This window comes from Pristis pectinata, chromosome 10 (assembly GCF_009764475.1).
Source record: "Pristis pectinata isolate sPriPec2 chromosome 10, sPriPec2.1.pri, whole genome shotgun sequence".
Taxonomy (NCBI): Eukaryota; Metazoa; Chordata; class Chondrichthyes; order Rhinopristiformes; family Pristidae; genus Pristis; species Pristis pectinata.
Window position 1 is genome coordinate 96,877,874 of NC_067414.1, and position 25,136 is coordinate 96,903,009.

The window sequence follows — 25,136 nt, forward strand, 5'->3', positions numbered from 1 at the left end:
GCCAACATAGCATGCCCACAACTTCCTAACCCGTACGTCTTTGGAATGTGGGAGGAAACTGGAGCACCCAGAGGAAACCCACGCAGACACATGGGGAGAACATACAAACTCCTTACAGACAGTGGCCGGAATTGAACCTGGGTCGCTGGCGCTGTAAAGCGTTACACTAACCACTACACTACCGTTCCAAACCATAACTATGGCTTGTGCAAAAAAAATCCTTAAAATACCTGAGTATCTTTTGCTCACCGCAATAAATCTATGTCTCTTGGTTCTCGAGCAATTTGCTAAAGAAACAGCTTTTCTCTATTTATCCTGATTAAACTCACCATATTCTTACACATCTCTATCAAACCTCCTCTCCACCTTCATTGCTCTGAGCAGAACAACCCTCATCCCTGGAACTATTCTAGAAATCTATTCTATTCCATTCTGGTAAATCTATTCTAGTAAAACTAGAGGGCATAGGTTTGTGAGAGGGGAGAGATTTAATAGGACTCCGAAGGGTGGTCAGTATATGGAACGAGCTGCCAGAGGAAGTGGTTGAGGCAGGTACATTAACAACAGTTGGACAGGTACATGGATAGGAACGGTTTAGAGGGATATGGGACAAACGCAGGCAAATGGGACTGGCTTAGATGGGCATCTTGGTCAGTAGGGACCTGTTGGGCCGAAGGGCCTGTTTCTGTGCTGTATCACTCTCTGACTGTTCTGGATGTCTTCCAGTACTTCTCTCCTGAACTGTGATGATCAGAAGTTCACTTCCAAATATAGACCGAGCTTCAGAGGACAATACTATGAACCGCAGAACCAGGTGGATAGTGTATAAAAGGGAAGAAAGTAAGATTACATCGTATTACAGCAGGTAAAAAGCACCAAGTACCCACACACAGTTATATCATTTTCCAACCATGACATCAAACATTATGGATTCACAGGTCACTTTCATTCAATGAACTTAACTATTCCTTTTCCTTTCTTGGCAACTGTGTTTGGAATTAAATAGTTAAACGGTCACTCATTACATGCATGAAAGCTTGCCTTGAGGGAGCATACCTGATGTTGGGGATGTGTTGCTGCTGCAGAGGCTGATGCTGGAAGTGGTCAGGCCAGCGATGATGAAGACAAAGCGGAGAGTGATCGATGAGAGATGAGGTGGGCTGGTGGCAGCAGCCAGCCGGATGGTTATGGGGATTGTTTTGGCACACAGATGTCGCGTACTCAGACCGCGGCTGCAGGCAGGAGGGAGTCAATGGAGAGGTGACGGTGGTATTTCCCAAGGAATGGCAATCTGGTTGGTTACTGTGACAACACAACGGATGATGGTATGGACAATGGTGGCAACATTGCGGCACAGGTCTTTGGTTATTTATCGTGCTCTCTGGAAAGAGGTTGGATGGCTTGGCCATGCCGTATGGCAGCAGCCCACTGCTCTGACTCACTTTTGTCCTTGAGGTCTCCTTGGACGACAGGTGCTGGGGGAGGTGGTCTCCATCACAGGCTGCAGGGACGCTGTTACCGTTAGCATTTGATGGGACACTGCCATTGCTCTGAACCATGAAGTCACCATTCCCATTGCTCATAGCCATGCTCTTGTTCCACTGGCTCCTTCGCAACTGTCAGGCTTCTGGAAGCAAAGGGCAAAGAAAACAACATTTTACAATCCTTACTACTAAGGGATGTGAACACCTTGTTCAGATGACTTTAACCTGACACAAACATCAACAAGCATCATCTACTTTTCCCCTAGGAAAGCCTCGAAACCAATGAAATTTTCTTATCCCATCAAGTAATGCTGCCTGGTCCTTGCCAGTGGATCAGCTATTACAAAAGTTACTGGCAGATGAGATAGGAGAAGGGTCATTCCAGGTGACATCTCAAAATGCCCACCTGAAAAATCCCAAGTACCAGCCTCTTCAATCGACAGAAGTGGATGTTTAAGAACCAAACAAATTCTTCCTCCTTACGATGCCTATCACAGAACAGCCTGGATCGCAAAAGGCTGCAGAGGGCCGTAGACTCAGCCCAGCTTCATCACAGGCACAACCCTCCCCGCCATTGAGGACATCTTCAAGAAGGCAGCATCCATCACTGAGGACCCTCACTATCCGGGACATGCCCTCTTCTGGTTACTACCATCGGGGAGGAGGTACAGGAGCCTGAAGACCCACACTCAACGATTCCCCACCCACCCAGGTCATTCTCTCTTCTCTCCTCTTCCATCAGGTAGAAGATACAGGAGCCTGAGGGCATGTACCACCAGGCTCAAGGACAGCTTCTATCCCACTCTGATAAGACTATTGAACGGTTCCCTTATTCAATGAAGTGGACTCTGACCTCACGATCTACTTTGTTGTGACCTTGCACCTTATTGTCTACCTGCACTGCACTTCCCTGTAGCTGTGACACCTTATTCTGTACTGTTATTGTTTTTACCTGTACTACCTCAATGCACTCTGTACTAACTCAATGTAACTGCACTGTGTAAGGAATTGACATGTACAATCGGTATGCAAGACAAGTTTTTCACTGTACCTCGGTACAAGTGACAATAATAAACCAATACCAATCAGGAACAGCTACTTCCCCTCCCCTATTAGATTTCTGAACGGTCCATGAACCCATGAACACTACCTCGTTATCCCTTTTTTTTGCACTATTAATTTATTTTTATAACTATAGTAATTTTATATCTTTGCACTGTACTGCTGCTGCAAAACAACTAATTTCATGACATATAAGTCAGTGACAATTGATTTTGATTCTGAACACTGACAGCACAGAAGGCGGCCATGAAGTCCATGCTAACTCGATACAACAGCAATCTAGTTGGTCCCAGGACCTTGCCTTCTCCCCATAGCCCTGCAAATTCTTTCCTTCCAGATTCTACCCAGCTCCCTGCTGAATACTACATTTGGTAATTGGTTTATCATTGCCAGATGTACTGAGATACAGTGAAAAACTTTGTTTTGTATGCCATCCATACAGATCATTTCATTACAACAGTGCATCGATGTAGTACAAGGGAAAACAATGACAGGATGCAGTATTAATGTGTTCCAGTTACAGAGAAAGTGCAGTGCAGGCAGGCAATAAGGTGCAAGGCCATAACGTGATATTAAGAGTCCATCTTATCATACAAGAAGTCCGATCAATAGTTTTACAACAGCGGGATAGAAGCTGTCCTTGAGCCTGGTGGTACGTGCTTTCAGGCTTTTGTATCTTCTGGCCGATGGGAGAGGGGAGAAGAGAGAATGTCCGGGGTGGGTGGGGTCTTTGATTATGTTGGCTGCTTTACCGAGGCAGCGGGAAGTGTAGACAGAGTCCATGGAGGGGACGACTGCAAGGGACAAAAGAACACCCCACTATATAATAATGCGGACCAAGTTAAACAAGGGGTACGCAGCACTCACCTGCCCAAAACCAATGGTCCAGGCTGACACTGCTGTGCAGCACTGAAGAAATGCTGCGTTGTTGGAGGTGTTGTCTTTCTGATGAAATAACTAATCACAGCAATGCCTACTCTCTCAAGAACACTTAAAGGATCTCATCATGGGTAAAGGAGGAAGATCTCCTGATCAATATTTACCACTCAACCAACAACTAATTACAGATTATACTCTCACATACTCCACTGCTGCTTTTTTGGGTGAAAACTCTCCTGGGATTTACTATACACAAAACTCGTTGGCTGGAAGGTGCTTTGGGGACATGCTGAGGTGACAAAAAGTGTTACTTTAATGCAAATTCATATAACCTAACGTGACACAAATCCTAAACACAGGGAATTTTTCTGACAGTGCTGCTTCTGTCCTGGTTTACACCAGGCAAACTTGACAGGATAAATTTGGCATAATAGCAGAAAATACCATAAATATGCAGCAGTCAGGCAGCATTTGTGACAAGACAGATTTAATGTTTTAGGTCAATGACCTTTCATGAGCTCAAGTTGTTGAGTATCACCATAATCTTCTGTTTTTATTTCAGATTTTCAACAGCTGTGACACCTTGCATGTTTGTCATACCCAAATGGAGTTGGTTCTGCAAATTAATTGGGATTTAAGAGATCAGCACCAAGCCCCATATAATGCATGGTGAGGAAGGTTGAAGAAATTACATTCAATGTTAGTATTATTGAAACTGCAGAGAGCTGTGGACACAACTTAGCACATCAAGGAAACCAGTCTCCATTGACTGTCTACACTTCTCGCTGCCTCGGTAAAGCAGCCAACATAATCAAAGACCCCTCCCACCCTGGTCATTCTCCCTTCTCCCCCTCCCATCGGGCAGAAGATACAAAAGCCTGAAAGCACGTACCACCAGGCTCAAGGACAGCTTCTATCCCGCTGTTATAAGACTATTGAACAGTTCCCTAGTACGATAAGATGGACTCCTGACCTCACAATCTACCTCGTTATGACCTTGCACCTTATTGTCTGCCTGCACTGCACTTTCTCTGTAACTGGAACACATTATTCTGCATTCTGTTATTGTTTTCCCTTGTACTACCTCAGTGCACTGATGTGATGAAATATCTGCATGAATGGCATGCAAAACAAAGTTTTTCACTGTACCTCGGTGACAATGATAAAATAATTTACCAATTTTATCAATTTATTGAAGGGCCTCCAAAATGTAAACTACTCCGCTTTCACTGTAATTAATCTTTACTGTTTTAACTTTTTGCCAGTATTGTTAAAACCTCATTAAGTATTGTCAGATTTGGAGTATTGTGTGCAGTTCTGGTCACCTAACTATAGGAAGGATATTAGTAAGATTGAAAGAGTGCAGAGAACCCAGAATGTTGCCGGGTCTTCAGGAATTGAGTTACAGGGAAAGATTGAACAGGTTAGGACTTTATTCCTTGGAGCGTAGAAGAACGAGGGGAGATTTGACAGAGGTTCACAAAAGTATGAGGGGTATAGACAGAGTAAATGTGAGTAGGCTCTTTCCACCTAGATTAGGAGAGATAAGTATGAGAGGACATGGCTTTCGGGTGAAAGGGGAAAGGTTTAGGGGGAACATTAGGGGGAACTTCTTCACTCAGAGAGTGGTGGGAGTGTGGAACGAGCTGCCAGCTGATGTGGTAAATGCGGGCTCACTCTTAAGTTTTAAGAATAAATTGGATAGAGACATGGACGGGAGAGCTCTGGAGGATTATGGACTGGGTGCAGGTCAATGGGACTAGTGGAATAAAGTTTTGGCACAGACTGGAAGGGCCAAATGGCCTGTTTCTGTGCTGTACTGTTCTATGGTTCTAAGTAGAAAAGTAGCATATCTGAAAAGATCCAAGATCGTCGCGAGCTGCCAGGTGAGTCCCTCCAGCGTTTCGAGGACTACTGGGCGATAGGTAGACAATCAGCCTGCAGAGAAGTGATCAAAGGACAGACGCTACCTGACTGCGGGCTGAATTTAAAATGCACATGAGCTAAGCGCAGTGGTTTGTGGCACGAGGCGGCCTGGATCCCAAATTAAAGTGCACCGACTAAAGGGCAGGGGTGCTGGGGCTGAGAGAAAGAGCTTGCTTTTTGTTATTTTAAATACTAGATGAAGAAGGCCAGCAGCTGCCAGGTGTTAATGAACACACAAAGTTCAGGCATGGTTTTTCTAGATGCCGCTTTTGATTGAGCAGACCGGAGAGCCTTGGCTTAACATCTGAAAGAAATGAGATTGCATCGTCTTTCCACCTCTTTGAAAATTGCAATAAGGCTTATTAAGCTATTCATTTCAGATTCTATAGAAGCCGCAGCGATGACAAAGCTGAGGCAAGTAACTACTTGGATCTGCTGTGTATTTTCTGCATTTTCGGTTTTATCATCAAACTTCCCGCTGTCAGTGTTTCCGATTTTTTTTAAAATCAGATCCGATGTATTCCTTTGGTTACATCTGAGTACACCAGATTCAAAGGTTACTCACTTTGATTATTATGTACTGGTTATTCAGGTGAAGGGGACTTGGAGAGTGGAGGGCAGCTGGACCAGGACTCTCAGACAAAAGGGAAAGCCCCCGTATTTATATTGTGCCTCTCACAGCATCCCAAAGTGCAGTTACTGTTGCAGTGTAAGACGTGCAGCAGCTAATTTACACCCAAGGTCCCACAAATACCAATGTGATCATGGCCAGAAATTATGCTTTTGGGATGTTGGTTGAGTTATAAAGATTTGCCAGAACGCTGGATGGAATTACCTTGCCCTTCTTAGTCATAGAGTTATACAGAACGGAAACAGGCCCTTCGGCCCAACTCGTCCATGCCGACCAAGATGCCGCATCCAAGCTAGTCCCATTTGCCAGAATTTGGTCCATGACCTTCTAAGCCTTTCCAATCCATGTTCACTGTCTTTTAAAAGTTGTTATTGTACCTGCCCCAACCACTTCCTCTGGCAGCTCATTCCACATAGATACCACCCTTTGTGTAAAGAAGTTGCTCCTCAAGTTCCTATTAAATCTTCCCCTCTCACCTTAAACCTATGCCCTCTAGTTCTCGATTCCCAACCCTGGGAAAGAGAGTGTGCATTCACTCTATCTATGCCCCTCATGATCTTATACACCTCTATAAGATCACCTCTCAATCTCCTACGCTCTAAGGAATGAAGTCCCAGCCTGTCCAACCTCTCCCTATAAGTCGGTCCCTCCAGTCCTGGCAACATCCTCGTAAATCTTTTCTGCACTCTTTCCAGTTTAATAACATCTTTCCTGTAGCAGGCCGACCAAAACTGAACACAAAACTCCAAGTGCGGCCTCACCAGTGTCCTGTACAACTGCACCATGGCCTCCCAACTTTTATACTCTATGCCCTGACTTATGAAGGCCAATGTGCCAAATTCCATGAGAACTTTACATCTACTTAATGTAACCTTGGTTTAATATCTCACTTTGCAGGCTAGTGCTCACTTCTTCAGCTATCCACTGGTACTGACAATCTGGAGTCTGTGTTTAAGGCTCTGGAAAGGGGTTTGAACCCACAACTCATTCAGCCACATTTAAAAGTCATATATTGACCACGTTTATATTTCCAGTATACATTCCTCTGCTATTTAGAATGGAAATATGAATTCACCGCATGTAATTACAGCCACTTTCTGGGGGGGTAACACATTTCTTTTAGACTCTGTTTGTCACCCGAGGAGTTTGTGCCTTCTGGGATTTTGTACCGTGATAAATGCTGCTTCACCAAACTTCCTGTGATCATTTAGTGTGCAAGTGTATCATTTATATTGGAAGAAGTGTTACAGACCAGGAGTTTGCAGATTTTGTTACTGCTGTATTTAACTAGTTGATAGAATAACTGAAAGCCATTGCTTGTCCTAGGGCTTGGGAGGAACATAGTCCACCAGAATTCTCATTGTACTAACAGTACTCCAGCTGGAAGGTGGGATCCGATTTTGTTGCATTGCCTCCCACCAAGCAGCTGAATAACTTGTTAAAGTTTGTCATCGGGACTTGGCTGTGAAAGAGCCAGAGTGACTACGCCACCAGCCACATCTAACCTGGATCTAGAGACGTCCACCTTAGCTGGCTCAGAAGCAAAACCCCCATAAAAGGTGATTAAAGGCAACGAACATGGGATTGAAATGACTGCCCTTCCTCATGCAATTCTTTCCCTGGACACCACCTCTCTCCACCTTCAACCACTGTCCAATTAACTACTGGGCCACTTCTCCTTGTTAATCTCTATGCCTTGTGTACAAGAACGTGCAACGTGTTGTATGGTACAGTGGCGCAGTGGGTAGAGCCGCTGCCTCACAGTGCTGGAGACCCAGGTTCAATCCTGACCTCGGGTGCTGTCTGTGTATGGAGTTTGCACATTCTCCCTGTGACTGTGTGGGTTTCCCCTGGGTACTCTGGTTTCCTCCCACATCCCAAAAGACACGCCGGTTGGTAGGTTAATTGGCTGCTGTAAATTGCCTTCGGTGTATAGGTGAGGGGTAGAATCTGGGGGGAGTTGATGGGAATGTGGGGAGAATAAAAACAATGGGATTAATGTAGGATTTGTGTAATGGGTGAATGATGGCTAGCATGGACTCAATGGGCTGAAGGTCCTGTTTCTATGCTGTATGACTCTGACTCGAATTGCCTTGCTACATCTTTAGGAGGAAATCTCTCAATTAAACCGGCTGAAAACTCTCAGCTAAATTATTAAAGCACAAATACTTTTCTTAACAATCTTACTCTGTGAAATTGAGTATTAGAATCCAAGTTTTGAGGATATATCTCATGATCCAAAAGGGACTCACCAGGCTAATTTCTGGGATGAGAGGGTTATCCTTTCGAGAGAGGTTGGACAGGTTGGTTCCGAGTTCCTTGGGGTTTATAAGAATGAGGGTTTATTGGTTTATTATTATTGCCACGTGTACCGAGATACAGTGAAAAGCTTTTGTTTGCGTGCCATCCAGACTGATCATGCCTTACGTAAGTACATTGAGGCAGTAAAAGTGCAATGCAGGTAGGCAAATAAAGTGCAAGGTGATGAGGTAGTTTGGGAGATCAAAAGTTCAACTTTTAGCTTGTAAAAGGTCCGTTTAAGAGTCCGATAACAGCGAGATAGACGCTGTTATTGAGTCTCGTGGTAGGTGTTTTCCAGTTTTTGTATCTTCTGCCTGATGGGAGGGAGGAGAAGAGAGAACGGCCAGGCTGGGAGGTGTCCTTGATTATGTTGGCTGCTTTCCTGAGGTAGTGGTGACCTTACTCAAACATATAGGATCCCAAGGTTAGATGGTGAGAGCTTTTCACTAGTGGGAGAGTCTCAGTTGAGGGGACATAGTTTGAAGGTATGGGGCCAGTCATTTAAAACAGAAGTGCGTACAAATTCTTCTCTCAGAGGGTAGTGAATCTCTCAGCCCCAGTGGGTGGTGGAGGTTAGAGCATTAGAAATATTTATGGTGATATTGAGGAATTGAGGGCTATGGGGAACTGGCACAGAAGAGGAGTTGAGGCCAGCATAAATCAGCTATTAACATATTGAATGGCAGGACAGGCTTGAGAGGCCTTGAGGACTACTCCTGCTCCTATTCTCTTTTGTTCTTGTGTCCCATTGCTGGTCTCTACACCTTCCTCAGCTTACTGGCTACTGTCCCATTCAAATGCGACTAGTCACTCCTTTTCATGGTTGTACACTTGGCAACATAACTCTGCAGTTGCATCCAAACTCAAAACAAATCACATTCATGCTTGCTGATGGGCGTCGACTCCCAGTCTGACAACGTCTTGATTTTAAAATCCTACCTTTCTTCAAATCACCTCCATGCTTACCCCTTTCTTTCTGGTAAACCCTTCAGCCAGCATGATCAAAGACCCCACCCTCCCCAGACATTCTCTCTTCTCCCCCCTCCCATTGGGCAGAAGATACAAAAGCCTGAAAGCATGTATCACCAGGCTCAAGGACAGCTTCTATCCCAAATGTTATAAGACTATTGAACGGTTCCCTTGTACAATAAGATGGACTCTTGACCTCACAATCTACCTCGTCATGGCCTTGCACCTTATTGTCTGCCTGCACTGCACTTTCTCTGTACTGTAACACTATATTCTGCATTCTGTTATTGCTTTTCCCTTGTACTACCTCAATGTACTGTTGTAATGAAATGATCTGTATGGATGGCATGCAAAACAAAGTTTTCCACTGTACCTCAGTACATGAGACAATAATAAACCAATGTAATCTGCTGCAGCCCTACAACCATGAAAATCTCTGAGGTGTACTTATTCCAGACGTGTGTGTGCATCTCTGATATACATACACTCTTGGCATCTTAGCAATGTGGTTTTACCTTTCTACTTTAGGAATTCTCCCTAAAACCTACCTCCTTTCAGTTGGCTCCTTTTTGAGCCGGGTGTCAGATTGCGTCCGGTAATGCAGGCAGCTGCAAGGGACTTTGGATATTTTTTTTGGGTAGAAAAGCTTTGTGCAAGTCAGCACAAAATATGTTGGAAATCCTTAGCAGGTCAGGCAGCATGTGTGGAGATGTGCCCAATCTGCTGAGCACTGCCAGCAACTTTTGTTTTTATTTCAAATTTCCAGTACCTGCAGTATTTTGCTTTTGTTTCTCTATGAATCAAGTTGCTGCTCCTGTATAGTCGCTGGAAACAATGGCACTGGGTGACCTTCCTCTCTTTCCCTCCATCTAGCCAAACAGAGAGAGTAAGTTTCCAGCCTGCAGAGCTACAAGTTCAAGGATGGTCCAGGAAGGAAATCCAGCAAAGATAAAAGTGACAGAGCCAATGACAAAATACCAAAATATATCAATAGATAGGCAGCAATTTATGAGGTCTCAGTGGATATCACAAGGGCAAAGAGAAGTTGGACCACCACAGGATGCATTGTTGAATCATCTACTAGCTATGACGCATGAACGACGAAGAGGCAGAAATTGACGGTCAATGTATTTATGAGCAAACCATCAGAGTCAAGGAGAGAATACTAGAAGTTTTAAAATTCACCAATTCAGAAGACGTACAGCTGAAAAAAAAATAACATTCATGTGCATCGCCAGCCTCAAAATCATCAAATACCATCTTCTTCCTCGCATCTAGTTTATTGTACCAAAAGATTTTAATTTTGCTGACACAGAACATCTCCACTGCATTAGAAACAAACACATATAGTATCTTAGCGTCTCATAAAATGGTGCCACACACACTATTCAGAAATGGCGATCAACTCAACCTATCAGCGACCGAAGTTTGCGACTGTAGTCAGACTGTATGTGGAGTACTGTGTGCAGTTCTGGTCGCCCCATTACAGGAAGGATGTAGAGATTGTGGAGAGGATGCAGAAGAGATTTACCAGAATGCTGCCTGGATTAGAGGGTATGAACTATAAGGAGAGGTTGGACAAACTTGGGTTGTTCTCCCTAGAGTGTTGGAGGCTGAGGGGAGACCTGGTAGAGGTTTTTAAAATTATGAGAGGCATAGATAGTGTAGGCAATCAGAATCTTATCCCTAGGGTAGAAATGCCAAACACTAGAGGATGTGCTTTTAAGGTTAGAGGGGGGAAGTTTACAGGTGACATGAGGGGCAAGTTTTTTTTTATGCAGAGAGTGGTAGGTGCCTGGAATGGGTTACCAGGGGTAGTAGTGGAAGCAGGCAGTTTGGTGGAGTTTAAGAGGCTTTTAGATAGACACATGAATATGAAAGGAATGGAGGGCTATGGATGAATCACAGGAGGAGGACATTTAGTATAAATTGGCATCAAGATCGGCACAACATCACAGGCCGAATGGCCTGTCCAGTGCTGTACTGTTCTATGCCCTTTCATTCACTGTAATATTTGAATAATTTATAAACCTTCCATGGCCTAAGCTACACATTAAAACATTTATTACTTTCTGCTGCTTAAATGCCTTCAAAAAAATAATCTCAGACCAACTAGAAAAGCAAATTGGGGCAATTCTAAGCAAATATCAGACCCCAAAAGAAGATCCAAATGTACATGCATATCTAACACCTGTACAGAGCTCTTAATTCCTCCCTGAGCAATTGGCAAAGAAGCAGTTGTGTAGTTGTACTCAATCTGTCTTTGACCAACTTACCGAAGAGTTAAGAGTCCATTTGGCTAAGAATGGAAAGTGAGGGTGGTTGGCAGGACATGAAATTAAAGATAACCTATCACACAGAAAACGCTGGAAATACTTAACAGGTCATGCTGCATCTTTTGGAAGAGAAACAGAGTGAATGCTTCTGGTCGAAGACCCTGAAAAGTTAGCTCTGTTTCTCTTCCCACGGATGCAGCCTGACCTGCTGAGGATTTCCAGCATTTATGTTTGGTTTTAGCCATAGAAACTCTAAGACGATCATGCTAGGCAGCCTTCTCAAACTGCTTCAGTCCACATCAAGGTAAACCCACTATTTTTTTAGGTAAAGTTTACATCGTCCAAGAAGAGACAGTGCAGCTAAATAACCTTTTCTTTCCTTCCGTCCTTGCAGCCACCAGCATTTTGCAAATTATGTCGGCACGATTATTCTTCTGAATGGTGGCTAATCCATGGTTGCCCATTTCCTTCCCGAGCCCACGGCACCAAAACTATTTTCACACTGAGGTTTGAGGCTTGGAGATGGGCCAAGAGAGAGTCTTGGTTTGTGGGTAGCACAGGCAGGGTCCGCTCCCCACTGACTGAGAGGATGGTGGCGAGCTGCTTTTTGAACCATTACAGTCTGTCTAATGAAACTCTCTACTGTGTTTTAAGTAGGTAGTCTAAGACTTAGACCCAGCAGCAATGAAGAAACAAAATTACATTTCCAAGTCAAGATAGTGTGCAGATCAGAGAGGACTGGTGGAGGGAGATAGGGTCAAGGAGTTTATATTTATGTTCCATAACCCTGGTGTCTTATCTAAGTGGTGGGGGGGGGGGTGGTTACAGGTTTGGAAGAAGCTGTCAAAGAAGCCTTGACAAATTGCTGCTGGTGCATCTTTGTAGATGGATTAAACATTGCAGCTGGGAACAGTAAATGTTAGGCTGGTGGATGGAAAACCAATCAAACCAGCTGCTTTGTCCTGGACAGTGCTTGAGTTTGAGTACTGTTGGAACTGCACATATCCAAGCAAGTGGAGAATGTTCCCCAACAATCCTGACTAGTGCTCTGTAAAGGGTTAGAAAATTGGGGTTAGGGACTTGCTCTGGAATATGTACCCATGGTTAAATATTTGGTAGCTCGCATGAGACTGTTGGTGGGACACACAACAACGAAGATGGCATTGAGTGTCAAAGAGAAGTGGTTAGACTCTTGTGTTGGATATGGCAGGGTGCAAGTATTACTTGACATTTGCCAGCTTCTGAATTAACATTGTCAAGACATGTCACATATGGGCTTGGAATTCAACATCGAAGGAGATGCAAGTAGAACTGAACACTGTGTGGTATCAGTGAGCAACCTTCTCTCGGATGTTATGATAGAGGGAAGGACACTGATTGCACAGTTGAAGATGGGCAGCACCTTGAAAAAAGATCATAAAAACATGAACAACAAGAGCAGGAGGCCATTTGGCCCATCAGTGTCTGTTCTATCATTCAACAAGATCATCGACATCGAAGGATCAAAAAGCGACATCGCTATGAACGCTTGGCCGCCACAAGCCAGTTATCCCTGTGGTAACTTTTCTGACACCCCCTGCTTAAAACCAAAAAGTGTCTCACGACGGTCTAAAACCAGCACACGTTCCCTATATCCTACATCAAAGCAATTTGCCTGCCCCATCTACATGCCCCTTGATTCTGCTAATATCCAGTAATTTATCAATCTATTTTGAATGCAATCAATATCCGAGACCGCACAACCCACAGGAGTATGGAATTTTGAAGATTCACTACTTGTGTATAAAGAAATTTCTCATTTCAATCCTTATTGGCCCTACCACTTATCTGGAAACTGTGACCTCTAGTTCTATCTAGTTCTAGGGGAAACATCCTCTCTACATCCAGTTTGCCAAACCACGTAAGAATTTTAAAATATTTCATTGAGGTCACCTCTCATTCACCTAAACTCGACTGAACTCATCTACTCAATCTCTTCTGGTGACAGACCTACCATTCTTGTCTGGTGATTCCACTGCGATCCCTCGACAGCAAGTACATCCTTCAATAGGTAAGACAACCAAAACTGTACACAATACTCCAGGTATGGTCTTATTAAAACCCTAAATAATTACTTATGGTCTAACCCAGTGATTCCTGCCCTCCTTTATGCTTTTGAGAACTGGACTACCAGCACCTTAAGGTACTGGAAAAATATCAATGCTGTTTCTGCAAAATCCTCCAAATTCTCTTGAACTCACCATCGTCGCTCAAGCCAACATCCCTGGCCTCGGGACCCTAGCTACTCTCAGTTGGCTATGTTGTACTTTCACCAGAGGTCCGAAACAGACATTCTGTTCTGAATTCCTTTGTGGGAGGAGATGCTTGAAGCTTCCTTGAAAAAGTGCAACATCTCCACTGACTCTGAGAGATCTCCGTCCCATCATCACTCAAAGTGAAGGAGGTGCACTTGGAATGGTACTGGGGTCCTTGAGGCCATGCGTCAGGGGAACAGGGAAGCCCTGTGCATGGGGAGGAAGGAGTGGACCACCTTGTAAACTACCCATCCACCCATCTATGGGAGAGTCTGCAGTTGGTCTACTGGATGCATTAGCCACCTCAGAACACGCAAAAGCGGAGTGGAAGCAAGTCATCATTGATCCCCAGGGACTGCCTCAGAGGATATAATTGCAATAAGAAATCTTTCACTCTTGTACTCAAATCCTCAAGCAATAACAGCCAACACATCATTTTCTTTCCCAGCTCCCTGGTGCACTTGCATGCTTGCTTTCAGTGACTTATGTACAAGACACTAGGGTCCCTTTGAACATCGACAACCACCCAATTGCCCACCATTTTCAAAAAAAATGCTTCAAGTAGTATTTTGTCTTTCTGTTAGCAATGTGGATAAGATCACAATTTTCCACATTGCTTTCCATCTGCCATGTTGCCCATCTCCACAGCAATGCCGAGGCTCAAATCTTCAGCCCCCAACAACTACAGTCATCATCTCTTGAATTTGGTAAACTCTAGCCAATGGAATGTTTATTCCCTCAAGTCAATATTACTAGGGCTCCTTGATTTCGAGGCCAGTCACAGTTACCTTAACTTGCCTCAGGAATTCAAGTCCTTCAGATATCGAAGGCATCACCAACATGAGGAGCAGCAAGAGAGTAGATCAGGTTTGTCAGAAACAGCGGTTAAGTAAAAACAAGCTCGGAGGCCAGGGAAGACTCTTGATCTAAGGAGCTCCAGTGTTAAAATACACTGTAAGGGTTGGATAGAATATGCTGAACTTGACTTGAATATACCATGTGTAGAAGACAGTAGGTTTTGATTTCAAGACAAAAGCCTAGAGAATCAATGACCACATCAGTGAATAAAATAGATAAAGACAAGAAATGGCAATGAAAATAGAAGCTACACACACTTCAAGTAGATTGAAGGAGGTCTGCAGGAGGAAAGACTACTTGCTGTATGTCAGTATAAAGAAGCTGAAGTGTTCTCACAAAGCAGCTTTAACTCAAGGGCACAATGTTTGAGCCAGTGCACTGGCACAGGCCTTACTGTATCCATGAAGATGAATGAGCTCTGAAGTATGAGACCTAAAACTGAAAACTAACCTCAGCAAGTCTGAGGAACTCTCTGATCTGAAGATGACGCACAGAACTGCTGCTACTAGGGTCCAGATGAAGGGTCCCAACCTGAAACGTCGATTGCCCATTTCCCTCCACAGATGCTGCCTGACCCGCTGAGATCCTCCGTCATCTTGTTTGTTGCTACAGATTCCAGCATCTGCAGTCTTTTGTATCTCTGTGCTTTTACTAAGTGTTGAGTCTCATTCCCTTTTCAATTAAATAACAATGGGAAGCAAGACTAGTTATCTAATCAATGATTCTTTCACGATCACCAGCATCCATCCACACTCACTCCATTCTGTCAGTGCTCCTGTGACAGATGCTCCTCTCAGCTTTCTCCTCTTATCCATTATAATGCCAGCCTACCATTTGTGCTATCAATAAACAGAATCAGATTTGTTATCACTGACGTATGACATGAAATTTGATGTTTTACAGCAGCAGTACAGTGCAAAGACATAAAAATATATAAATTGCAAAAATAATTAAATCGTGCAATAAAAAAGGAATAATGAGGTAGTGTTCATGGACTGTTCAGAAATCTGATGGTGGAGGGGAAGAAGCTGTTTCTGAATCATTGAGTGTGGGTCTTCAGACTCCTGTACCTCCTCCCCGATGGTAGTAACAAGAAGAGGGCACGTCCCGGATGGTGAGGCTCTATATGATATGACTTTGTCTCTAATGACTTTTACAAATCAGACTACACCATCCCACCGTCACTTAGTCTAACCTAAACAATAGACTTTCCAACCAATGGCTAGAAATTGGCAGACTGGTTTTCTCCTCCCATTATGAAAGCAAGTTTTTGCCACCCCTCAGTATCTGTAACGGGAGACTGCAACCACCTTCAATGATTAGAAGTAGCACCTCCAATTTCCAAATGTGTGCCTTTTAATTTCCTCACTGCCGAACATCCAACTTTGGACTATCGGCCACTGGTGTCATCCTTCACAGCATTTCCATCTGACCTACAATTTCCTACAGTACGTTTTCAATTGAACCATTTTGAATAAGCTTTAGTTATTGCACTGAATTGCACAGAAAACACACACACACAAACCAGCCATTCAATCATCTTGGATATTGTCCTGATCACACATGCCCGATCTTACAAATGTCTTACAAATTTCTATAGATGTGCAGTGGAGAGCATTCTGACTGGTTGCGTCACAGCCTGGTACGGAGGCTCCAATGCACAAGATTGCAAGAGGCTGCAGAGGGTTGTAGACTCAGCCAGCTCCATCACGGGCACAACCCTCCCTGCCATCGAGGACATCTTCAAGAGGCGGTGCCTCAAGAAGGCAGCATCCATCACTAAGGACCCTTACCACCCAGGACATGCCCTCTTCACGTTACCACCATCAGGGAGGAGGTACAGGAGCCTGAAGATCCACGCACAATGATTCAGAGACAGATTCTTCCCCTCCACCATCAGATTTCTAAACAGCCCATGAACCCATGAACGCTACCCCATTATTACTAGTTTATTTTATTTCTGTAATTTATAGTAAATTTTTTGTCTTTGCCCTGTACTGCTGCCGCAAAACAAATTTCACGTCATACAAGTCAGTGATAAGTCTGATTCTGATCTTCCTCCACATCCAAGGTGTTTTTTTAAAAAATCTATAACCTCTTTGTTCTTACGATTTACTTGCTGTTGTTAATTTCCATTATCCTCCTTGAACTTATTCCTGTCATGTTTTTTTCTCCATGTTAGAGAAACAAGGCGAGATGGAGCCAGGATACAGATTATCTTAATCTAACCAAATGGTACAACTGGCTTGAGGAACTGAAAAGGCCTGCTCCTATTCCTAAATTTCCTGTACAATCAGCCTAATTCCAGGAAAATATTCTTCTCTGGCATGTTTTCATATTTTATGTCAGATTTCAGCCACTCTGGTTTTCTGGTTAAACCTGGTCCAGTACGTAGCTACCTCCAAACACAATCACTAGAGTTCACTCTCCCAACAGAAAGCAGACACTGGAACTTCATTAAACTTTGCTCCTGGGCCAGAATATCAACAAATGACTCCCTCAAAGACCAGCCTTAGGAGCACTCAACGTGACGTGTTGTATGGTATTGGGGGTGTTGATTTTCTCCTGTGATTTCCCTTTACATTTAACTACTAATTTTAATCATGTAACAATAGACATTTGCTGGGGGGATGTTAGGTATTTCCACATTAGAAAAGAAATTAAGGCTGTTGGATCCATTGCTTCAATGAATAGCTGTATTTTAATAACATATCTAAACTTGCTCTGTAACTGCCAGCAGAGCCTTATCTCTCTGCACCCTTTTTAAATAATGTTCAAAACATGCTTGAGTGTATTTATAAAAACTTTAAAATATATAAATAAAGTTCAAGTCAACATTTTCTTAACACATAACGTAATTTCCATTACTTAACATCAGCATAGTATTAGTTATCGTTCATTTGCAAATTTAAAGTAAATATCCATGGGGTTTTAAGTAGGTTATCTGCTTTAGTTGAACAGGGGGAAAAGGAGGGGGATGTAGCTAATATCAACAGTCTCACCAACTATAAATGGAGCATCAGTCACAAGGCTGCCAAGGAGTACTGATGAGCAGACTGTCCATTCACTCTATTAGGAATACAAGGAACAGTAATGAAAACCAATCTCAATGCTGTGGCTTACATACTGCACCACTATTTTGTAATCCAGAAATGCTACCAGCACGCTGGATCTAAGCTGAGAGGCAGAAGCTTCAGTTCTCCACTGTATTCGCTTCCTTCATCAACAATGATGCAAAATATCTAATTAATACCCACAGTAAATTAATTGATATCAGGAAATTTAACTAAAATTAACGGTTCTATTAACTCCTCCCACCCCAACCTCTCCATAATTTGCATTAGGATTAGGGTTAGCATCTTTGATTATCCTGGACGTCTGAGTACAACCTCTCTCCCCTTTCTCCTCTGTATCTCACAATGCTTTTCCATGTTTAGGAGGCTGATACAAATCAAACACATCTACAGAAAGCTAACAGAGCCCATGAAGAAATGTCGCCTACTTCAACAAACAGAAGGGCTCAATATATCCGTGGATGGTGGCAATCTTCAATGTTACATGTTCAACACTAGGGAATGTTAGTTTACTTCAGTATTACTGCAGCCTGGATAGTGGAAGGGTGCCGTAACAGACGAACACAAAAGAGAATAAAGACCACAGGCAAGAAACAGAACAGAGATAGATATATAGTGAGGTATAGAGGTATAAACATGATCAAAAATTGATATAGATTCATAATTATACAACACGGAAACAGGCCATTCGGTCCAGCTCGTCCGTCCCGCCAATGTGCCTATCTACACTGATCCCATTTGCCCATATCCCTCTAAACCTTTCCTATCCATGTACCTGTTCAAATGTCTTTTACATGTTGTAATTGTACCTGCCTCTACCACTGGCAGCTTGTTCCATATACCCACCTGACTTGCCCCTCAGGTTCCCTTACAATCTTTTCCTTCTCACCTGAGTCAATGCCCTCTAGTTTTATACTCCCCTACCCTGGGGAAAAGACTGACCATCATATCTCTGCCCCTCATAACTTTACAAACTTCTTTGAGGTCACCCCGCAGCCTCCTTCACTCCAGGGAGGACAGCCCCAACCTATCCAGCCTCTCCTTATAACTCAAGCCCACCAGTCCCGGCAACATCCTCGTGAATTGGATGCTGCTTGTTCTGGGGGCGAGGAACGGAGAGTGAGAGAAGGGAAATGAGAACGCTAAGCTTTGAGGGCAGGAGCGAAAATGGAGATATTAAAAGCAGGTCAAACTTGCAAATTACTCCCCACTGCTTGCGCCCACTACCAGCCTCAGCCCCGATCCCAGAATGAGTTGTGCCTTTTGTGTCTTTTCCAGCGCTTTCCAGGTGACATTGTGAGATGTGTAGCAGCAACTCCACGAGGCAAGTCAGAGATCTGCACCAGCTAGCTTGCCCAGAACTCTAGTCTGCTGCACCTTACCAACCTCCCCTCCACGGACTCTGTCTACACTTCTCGCTGCCTCGGTAAAACAGCCAAAATAATCAAAGACCCCACCCACCCTGGACATCCTCTCTTCTTCCCCCCCCCCCACCCCCGACCAGGCAGAAGATACAAAAGCCTGAAAGCATGTACCAGCAGGCTCAAGGACAGCTTCTATCCCACTGTTATAAGACTATTGAACGGACCTCTTGTATGATAAGATGGACGTCTGACCTCACAATCTACCTCGTTATGACCTTGCACCTTACTGTCTGCCTGCACTGCACTTTCTCTGTAACTGTAACACTTTATTCTGCATTCTCTTATTGCTTTTCCCTTTGTCATACCTCGATATACTGATGTTGTGAAATGTCCTGTATGATGCATTTTTTTTCACTGTACTTCAGTACATGTGACAATAATAAACCAATTACCAATTAAATAATTCACTTATCTCACCTTGTGCAATCATATCTCCAATGTTTAATGTTGATTGCACTTCTAAATGCAAAAGGGAAAAAGAAGTCAGGATAACTCTGGATAAGTGACAGCAGTTAAAATGATTCTTCCTCACAGCCTCATTTCATGTTCAGGTTCCAACCAACTGGCAGCAAGGATCTCTCCATCTAGGAGGAGCTTTGGTTGAGCAGTGACCTGTTAACTGCAATGTTAGCATGGCCAACGTTAACCCTGCTTGGATCTGCCAAAGCTTCTATACCTTGACCCATGAACATTACCGCATTATTCCTCTTTTGCACTATTTATTTATTTTTGTAATTTTTACATCTTTATGTCTTGCACCATACTGCTGCCGCAAAACAACACATTTCACGACATATATCAGTGATAATAAACCTGATTCTGATACTGTTCCTGAATGGACCAGATGGGAAAGGAACTCATTTAGGTTAGAATATGGAACAGCACAGCACAGGGCCAGGCCCTTTGGCCCACCATGTCTGTGCCAACCATGATGCCAAATAGAACTAATGCCATCTCCCTGCACGTGATCCATATCCCTCCATTCCCTGCATGTTCACGTGCCTGTCGAAATGCCTCTTAAACTCCACTATCGTGTCTCTTTCCACCACCTAGCGGCTAGAAGAAAGAAGGAAGTTCCTTCCTTCTTTAATCTGTGCTCAGTTGGAAATGGGAGAATTATCAATTGGTGCTTCTGGGCTCGAGAGAAAGAGGGGAAAAAGCAGCCCCTCAGTTCTTAATCTTTATTCAGCAACTAGGGTGCATAGATTTAGCATGAGAGGGAAAAGATTTAAAAGGGTCCTGAGGGGCAACTTTTTCACCCAGTGGTAAGCATATGGAACGAGCTGCCAGAGGAAGTGGGTGAGGCAGGTACAACAGTATCATTTAAGAACCACTTGGATATGTAGATGGAGGGCAGGGGTCTGGAGGAATATGGGCCGAATGCAGGAAATTGGGACTAGCTGGGTGGGCACTGTGATTGGCATGGACTGGTTAGGCCGAAGGGCCTGTATCCGTGCTGGATTGCACTATGATGCCATAACTGAAGTGGAATATGTGAGTCTGATGCTTCTGTATAAACTCGGGTCATGTTCAGCTGCCATGATCCCCATTCACGAATATTTAATACCTGAACTCCTTTCTGACATAAAACTGTAGGTCCAGTTCACCCACCAGACTTGCTATCTTGCTCTCAGGTCTTCCCCAGTAGGTGTTTGTCAAGGCGTCCATCTGGAAAAGGCTGCCTTGATTGTAATGGTCTTCATCTTGCTGCTAGTGCAATGAAATTTTTATGCAGAGAATTTCGTGACACAAGCAAGTCTGAGCGCATTACAGAACTCTTACCTGAAGCTCAGTTATAACATAAAAGGGCCATCAGCAAAATTAAATGAAGATATCCTACAGCAGTGCGCTATAAGCATGGAACAAAACATCTCCTCAGATTACTGGACGTGGATAAGTTCAGCACAACTTCTGAGATCAACCCTTTCACAAGTAAATGCAATCCTACTGCAGGGGACTCCTACCCTGATCCCTACTCGCAAATTCCAAAGATCCAAAACAAAAATGCTGTCTGGAATCAGAGCAATGGGAGTTTAGGGCCTGGGCAACTGCCCAGTGAAGCTGGGATGAGTCTGCAAAGGGATGAGCATGAAGAAATTAATTTATGAAATATCCTGGTAGGTGTCTGATGCAGGAGAATGGAACCACAAGGCCTGGATTTGATGAAGTTGCTGCAGCCATGGGGGCAGAGGCAGAAGCATAATCGCACTGGCACAATTCTTTCTTCTGATCCAGTCCAAATGGCTTGCTTACAATTCTGTGGGTGCCATCCATCTGCCAATCCCCTATCAACACTGCTCATAGAATTAAAGAGGTAGCGTCTTTATGGAGATAAAACTAGATAAGAAAAACAAAACAGAAGAATGAACCTTTGTTGGTAAGTAAGAATGCCAAAAGTGATCTGGACCAGTCCAAAGGCGATAAATTTTTAAGTTTGGAGATGAGAAATTCTCAGAAATAAAGCTACCTCAAATAACAAATTTCAGGACAGTGGGGAAATGGATGAAATTTAACCGAGTCTGCAGTCATCTATCCTGTGAGGAAGAATGAGGAAGCCAGCACGGTACACGTTCATACGGACTGCAGGAACTGAGAGACACCCAGCAAGTACACGAGTTTTGGAAGGTTATCGGACAAGTTGAGCAGGCTGTTTAAAAAGCAGAGTACAAAAATCAAGGAAGTTATGCTCATCTTCATAAATCACCTCAGATGGAGCACTGTGACCATTCATTTGGATATCACACAGGAGGAACATCAAGGTTTTAGAGAGCTGCGGAAGGAATTTTTTTTTACCTGAATGGCATCAGGAAATAGGGAAAATTATGTGAAAAGATTGGAGAAGCCAAGATCCTTCTCCTGAGAACTAAGGGAAGGTTTGATTTGGGTGCTCAACATCAGAAACAATAAATAACAAACCATTCCCAGTGGCAGGAGGGCTCATAGCGAGACAGCACAGATTTTACGGAGAATAGGGCTGCAGGGAAAAGAATGGAGAACTGGACTAACTGGACAACTCTACCAGAGTGGAGGCGCAGGCTCACAGACCAAATATCCGCTCCTGTGCTGTGTGTGCACCTGACAACAATAGGGAATAGCTTACTGCAGCTGCCAAAAGGTTATTTGATTGTACAGGTAATCACAGTCAACATTGGCACTACCTTTGCCCAGGATACGTATCTCACCCACCTTTTTGTTAATAACATGCTGGTGTACAAGGTTATACACTTCAGGAACAGAAATCCTCATCTGAAGTCATTTGAGCCTATAGTCAATTTGGAATTGCTAATCCTTTACACCTCATCAACAGTCAAAGCTTTTTATATCAGTATCAAATTTTCAAAAAAAAAACCACAAAATATATCTTGAAGCTATTCAAAATTTTCACACCTTAAATATTAACAGGACATACTCACAACATACTTGAGCATGCATATCTTTCGGATCTCAAATACATTGGACTTTTTGATTTAATTAGACAAAAACTCAGCTAATTTTTCAACAAATTGGAACCACATTACAGGATATGGAGAGAGGACAATACAAGCAAAGTAAGCAACATGTTTGGGTGAAATTAATGGTGAGCGGCATGGGGGATGGAGGTGGGAGAGGTGCAGTGGGAGAGTTCAGCAGGGATACGGGATGGTGGGGGTGGCAGAGAGGACAAGTGGCCAGAAGAAGCAAGAAGCGATGTGGGGCAAGAGGGTACAGGGGTGTGGTGGTGAGAAGGTGAGAATGGTGGGAGATGCAGGGCTGGGAGAAGGGCGAGGCACGAGTTGGGGTGGAACAGGGTGGCGAAGGGTCTGCAGTACTTTCCACACCCATGTGACTCTGAAATTTCCACCGTTTTCTGCAGGAATTCTGCAGTTGATTCTGGCCACCTGGTGGTTTCACTCAGAGACGCCCTTTCAAGCTCCACATTATTTTAAAATTCTCGTCCGTCTTATCTTGACTTTTTATCTTGTGTCCAATTTCAACATGTTTTCCTTTCAATTAAATGTGTATTCTATGAGACTCGTGGTCAGTGCTGGGGTAAAATGTACTTCACACTGCAAAAAGATGTATTTCACTGTGTGTTTCAATGTACATGTGACTAATAAAAAAATCTTATCTTATTTTAACATGAAGAGCAGGTTCTCAGAACATGCTAGGAGTGTAACAGACACACACACACACACACACACACACACACACACACACACACAGAACGCGTACATAGAATGAGATGAGGGAGGAGGAATGCAGAGTGAGTGGTGGATGAGACAAAGAATGAGTGGGAGAGTATGCCTTAGAAAGAGCACGAACAGGAGAGATTGATACTCAAAGAGGGAGACATTGAGTTCAGAGAACTAGTGAAGCAAAAGGCAGATGAAATAAAACCAAAGGAAGATGAGGCAAAATAGAGGCAAGCGTGCTCGGGTCAAACACAGACAGATTTTCAGTAAAGCACTTAGGTTCTTTCAAACAGGCTGGAGTCCCCACTGCTAGCCTCCAAGATTCCCTGTTGCGATCACGGAATTTAATGGACCCGCTTTCCCCTAGATAAATTACTCTGAGACAAGTTTAAGCAGCAAGGTTTCCTAGGTTATCAAGAAAGGTAATGAAATAAGCCATTACACAAGAACATACCTTTAACAAACGAGAGAGTGGCTCAACCCAGGGAAATCTAGCTCGATTTCTGTTGAGTAATTGAGCCAGTGACACTTTATCAGACAAGGATTTCTGAACACCAACTACTTACAGAAAGTTCTGTCAGCCTTTCTTAAAAAAATGACATTAACTCAGCAGTAGATTTGCTGTGAAATAAAATGAGATCCCAATTCACGGCATTTACCATATCCTTTGGTTCACTGTACACATTCAATGATCTAATGCATCAGAAGCTGCAAACTATTACACCAGGACGACAGAGATACGAGCTGTACTTCAGAGAGTCATCTAATGACTAGAAAAATGACTGCAGAATATTACTAACAAATGGCTCCTCAAAAAAACTAAACTCTTTTACAGCTTTTTACTGCCAAGCCTACAGGGCACGAAATACGATCTACAGCACTGAAATTATTCTCCACACGGTTTGCTTCTGCTTGCAATAGCTAGTGTGCACACTGCATTGTTTATCAGAAGCAAACACTAGCAGCAGTTAGTTCCAACTTTCTGTGCACCACATATGGTGAGCCCTACGACTTACCTCCCTTTCCTTCTCAAAGCAAATTCAGCAAAATAGCCGTCTCACTCCCAACTCATCTGAAGGCACTGGCAGCATTGTACTGTACACAGGACTGTAACAGTGTACTCTAATTACACAGCAAAAAAAGATTACAGGGGCTGACCTGGGAACATAAGGGAGTTGAAGTCTGAATGACAGGCATGTGCTGATCGCTTTGGGGTTGGACAGGTTATGCACAGGGTTGTAACTTCTCGAGCAAGGCAACTCCTCCTGTAAATGACAGCTGAGTTCATCTGCAACTTGGTCACAAGTGTTGAGCTGAGTGTGAACAGCTGGCTTTATGAAGTGCCCTGTGCCTGGTGCAAGGTCAGAAGCCATGGGGGGGGAGAAGTGAAGAAGGGGAGGGCGAAAGGGATGCAGAAAAGGGGGAGAGGTGCACGAGGCAGAAAGGAGAGAGAAAAAGAGATGGTGGAGACAGGAGAGAGAGCTGGAAGAGCACAAAGTGATGAAAGGAGAGAGTGGATCGTAAGATACAAAGAAGCATAAAGTCATTTCTCTGGTCCTTTCACAAAATGCATCAAGCTCCAGGGGAGCAGGAGTAGTGTGGTATTTGTTCCCTCGCCATCCGGGATGTGCCCTCTTCTTGATACTACCATCGGGGAGGAGGTACAGGAGCCTGAAGACCCACACTCAATGATTCAGGAACAGCTTCTTCCCCTCTGCCATCAGATTTCTGAACGGTCCATGAACCCATGAATGCTACCTCATTATTCCTTTTTTTTTGCACTATT

At 43.7% G+C, this 25,136-nt stretch overlaps 1 protein-coding gene across 6 annotated transcripts in view; it reads right to left on the minus strand.

Moving 5' to 3' along the window:
• The window catches only part of disp1 (dispatched homolog 1 (Drosophila)), a 319,043-nt gene that overhangs the window by 93,303 nt on the left and 200,604 nt on the right, over positions 1 to 25,136 (minus strand). For 3 of the 6 annotated variants that reach the window (XM_052024116.1, XM_052024112.1, XM_052024113.1), the window contains one exon: positions 1,057 to 1,627. In XM_052024116.1, coding sequence (XP_051880076.1) covers positions 1,057 to 1,589 — 533 coding nt within the window. In that variant the 5' untranslated portion in view covers positions 1,590 to 1,627. Of the gene's footprint in view, positions 1 to 1,056; positions 1,628 to 24,366; positions 24,433 to 25,136 lie in introns of those variants that run through there. The other 3 variants (XM_052024117.1, XM_052024114.1, XM_052024118.1) reach the window with 3 other exon arrangements.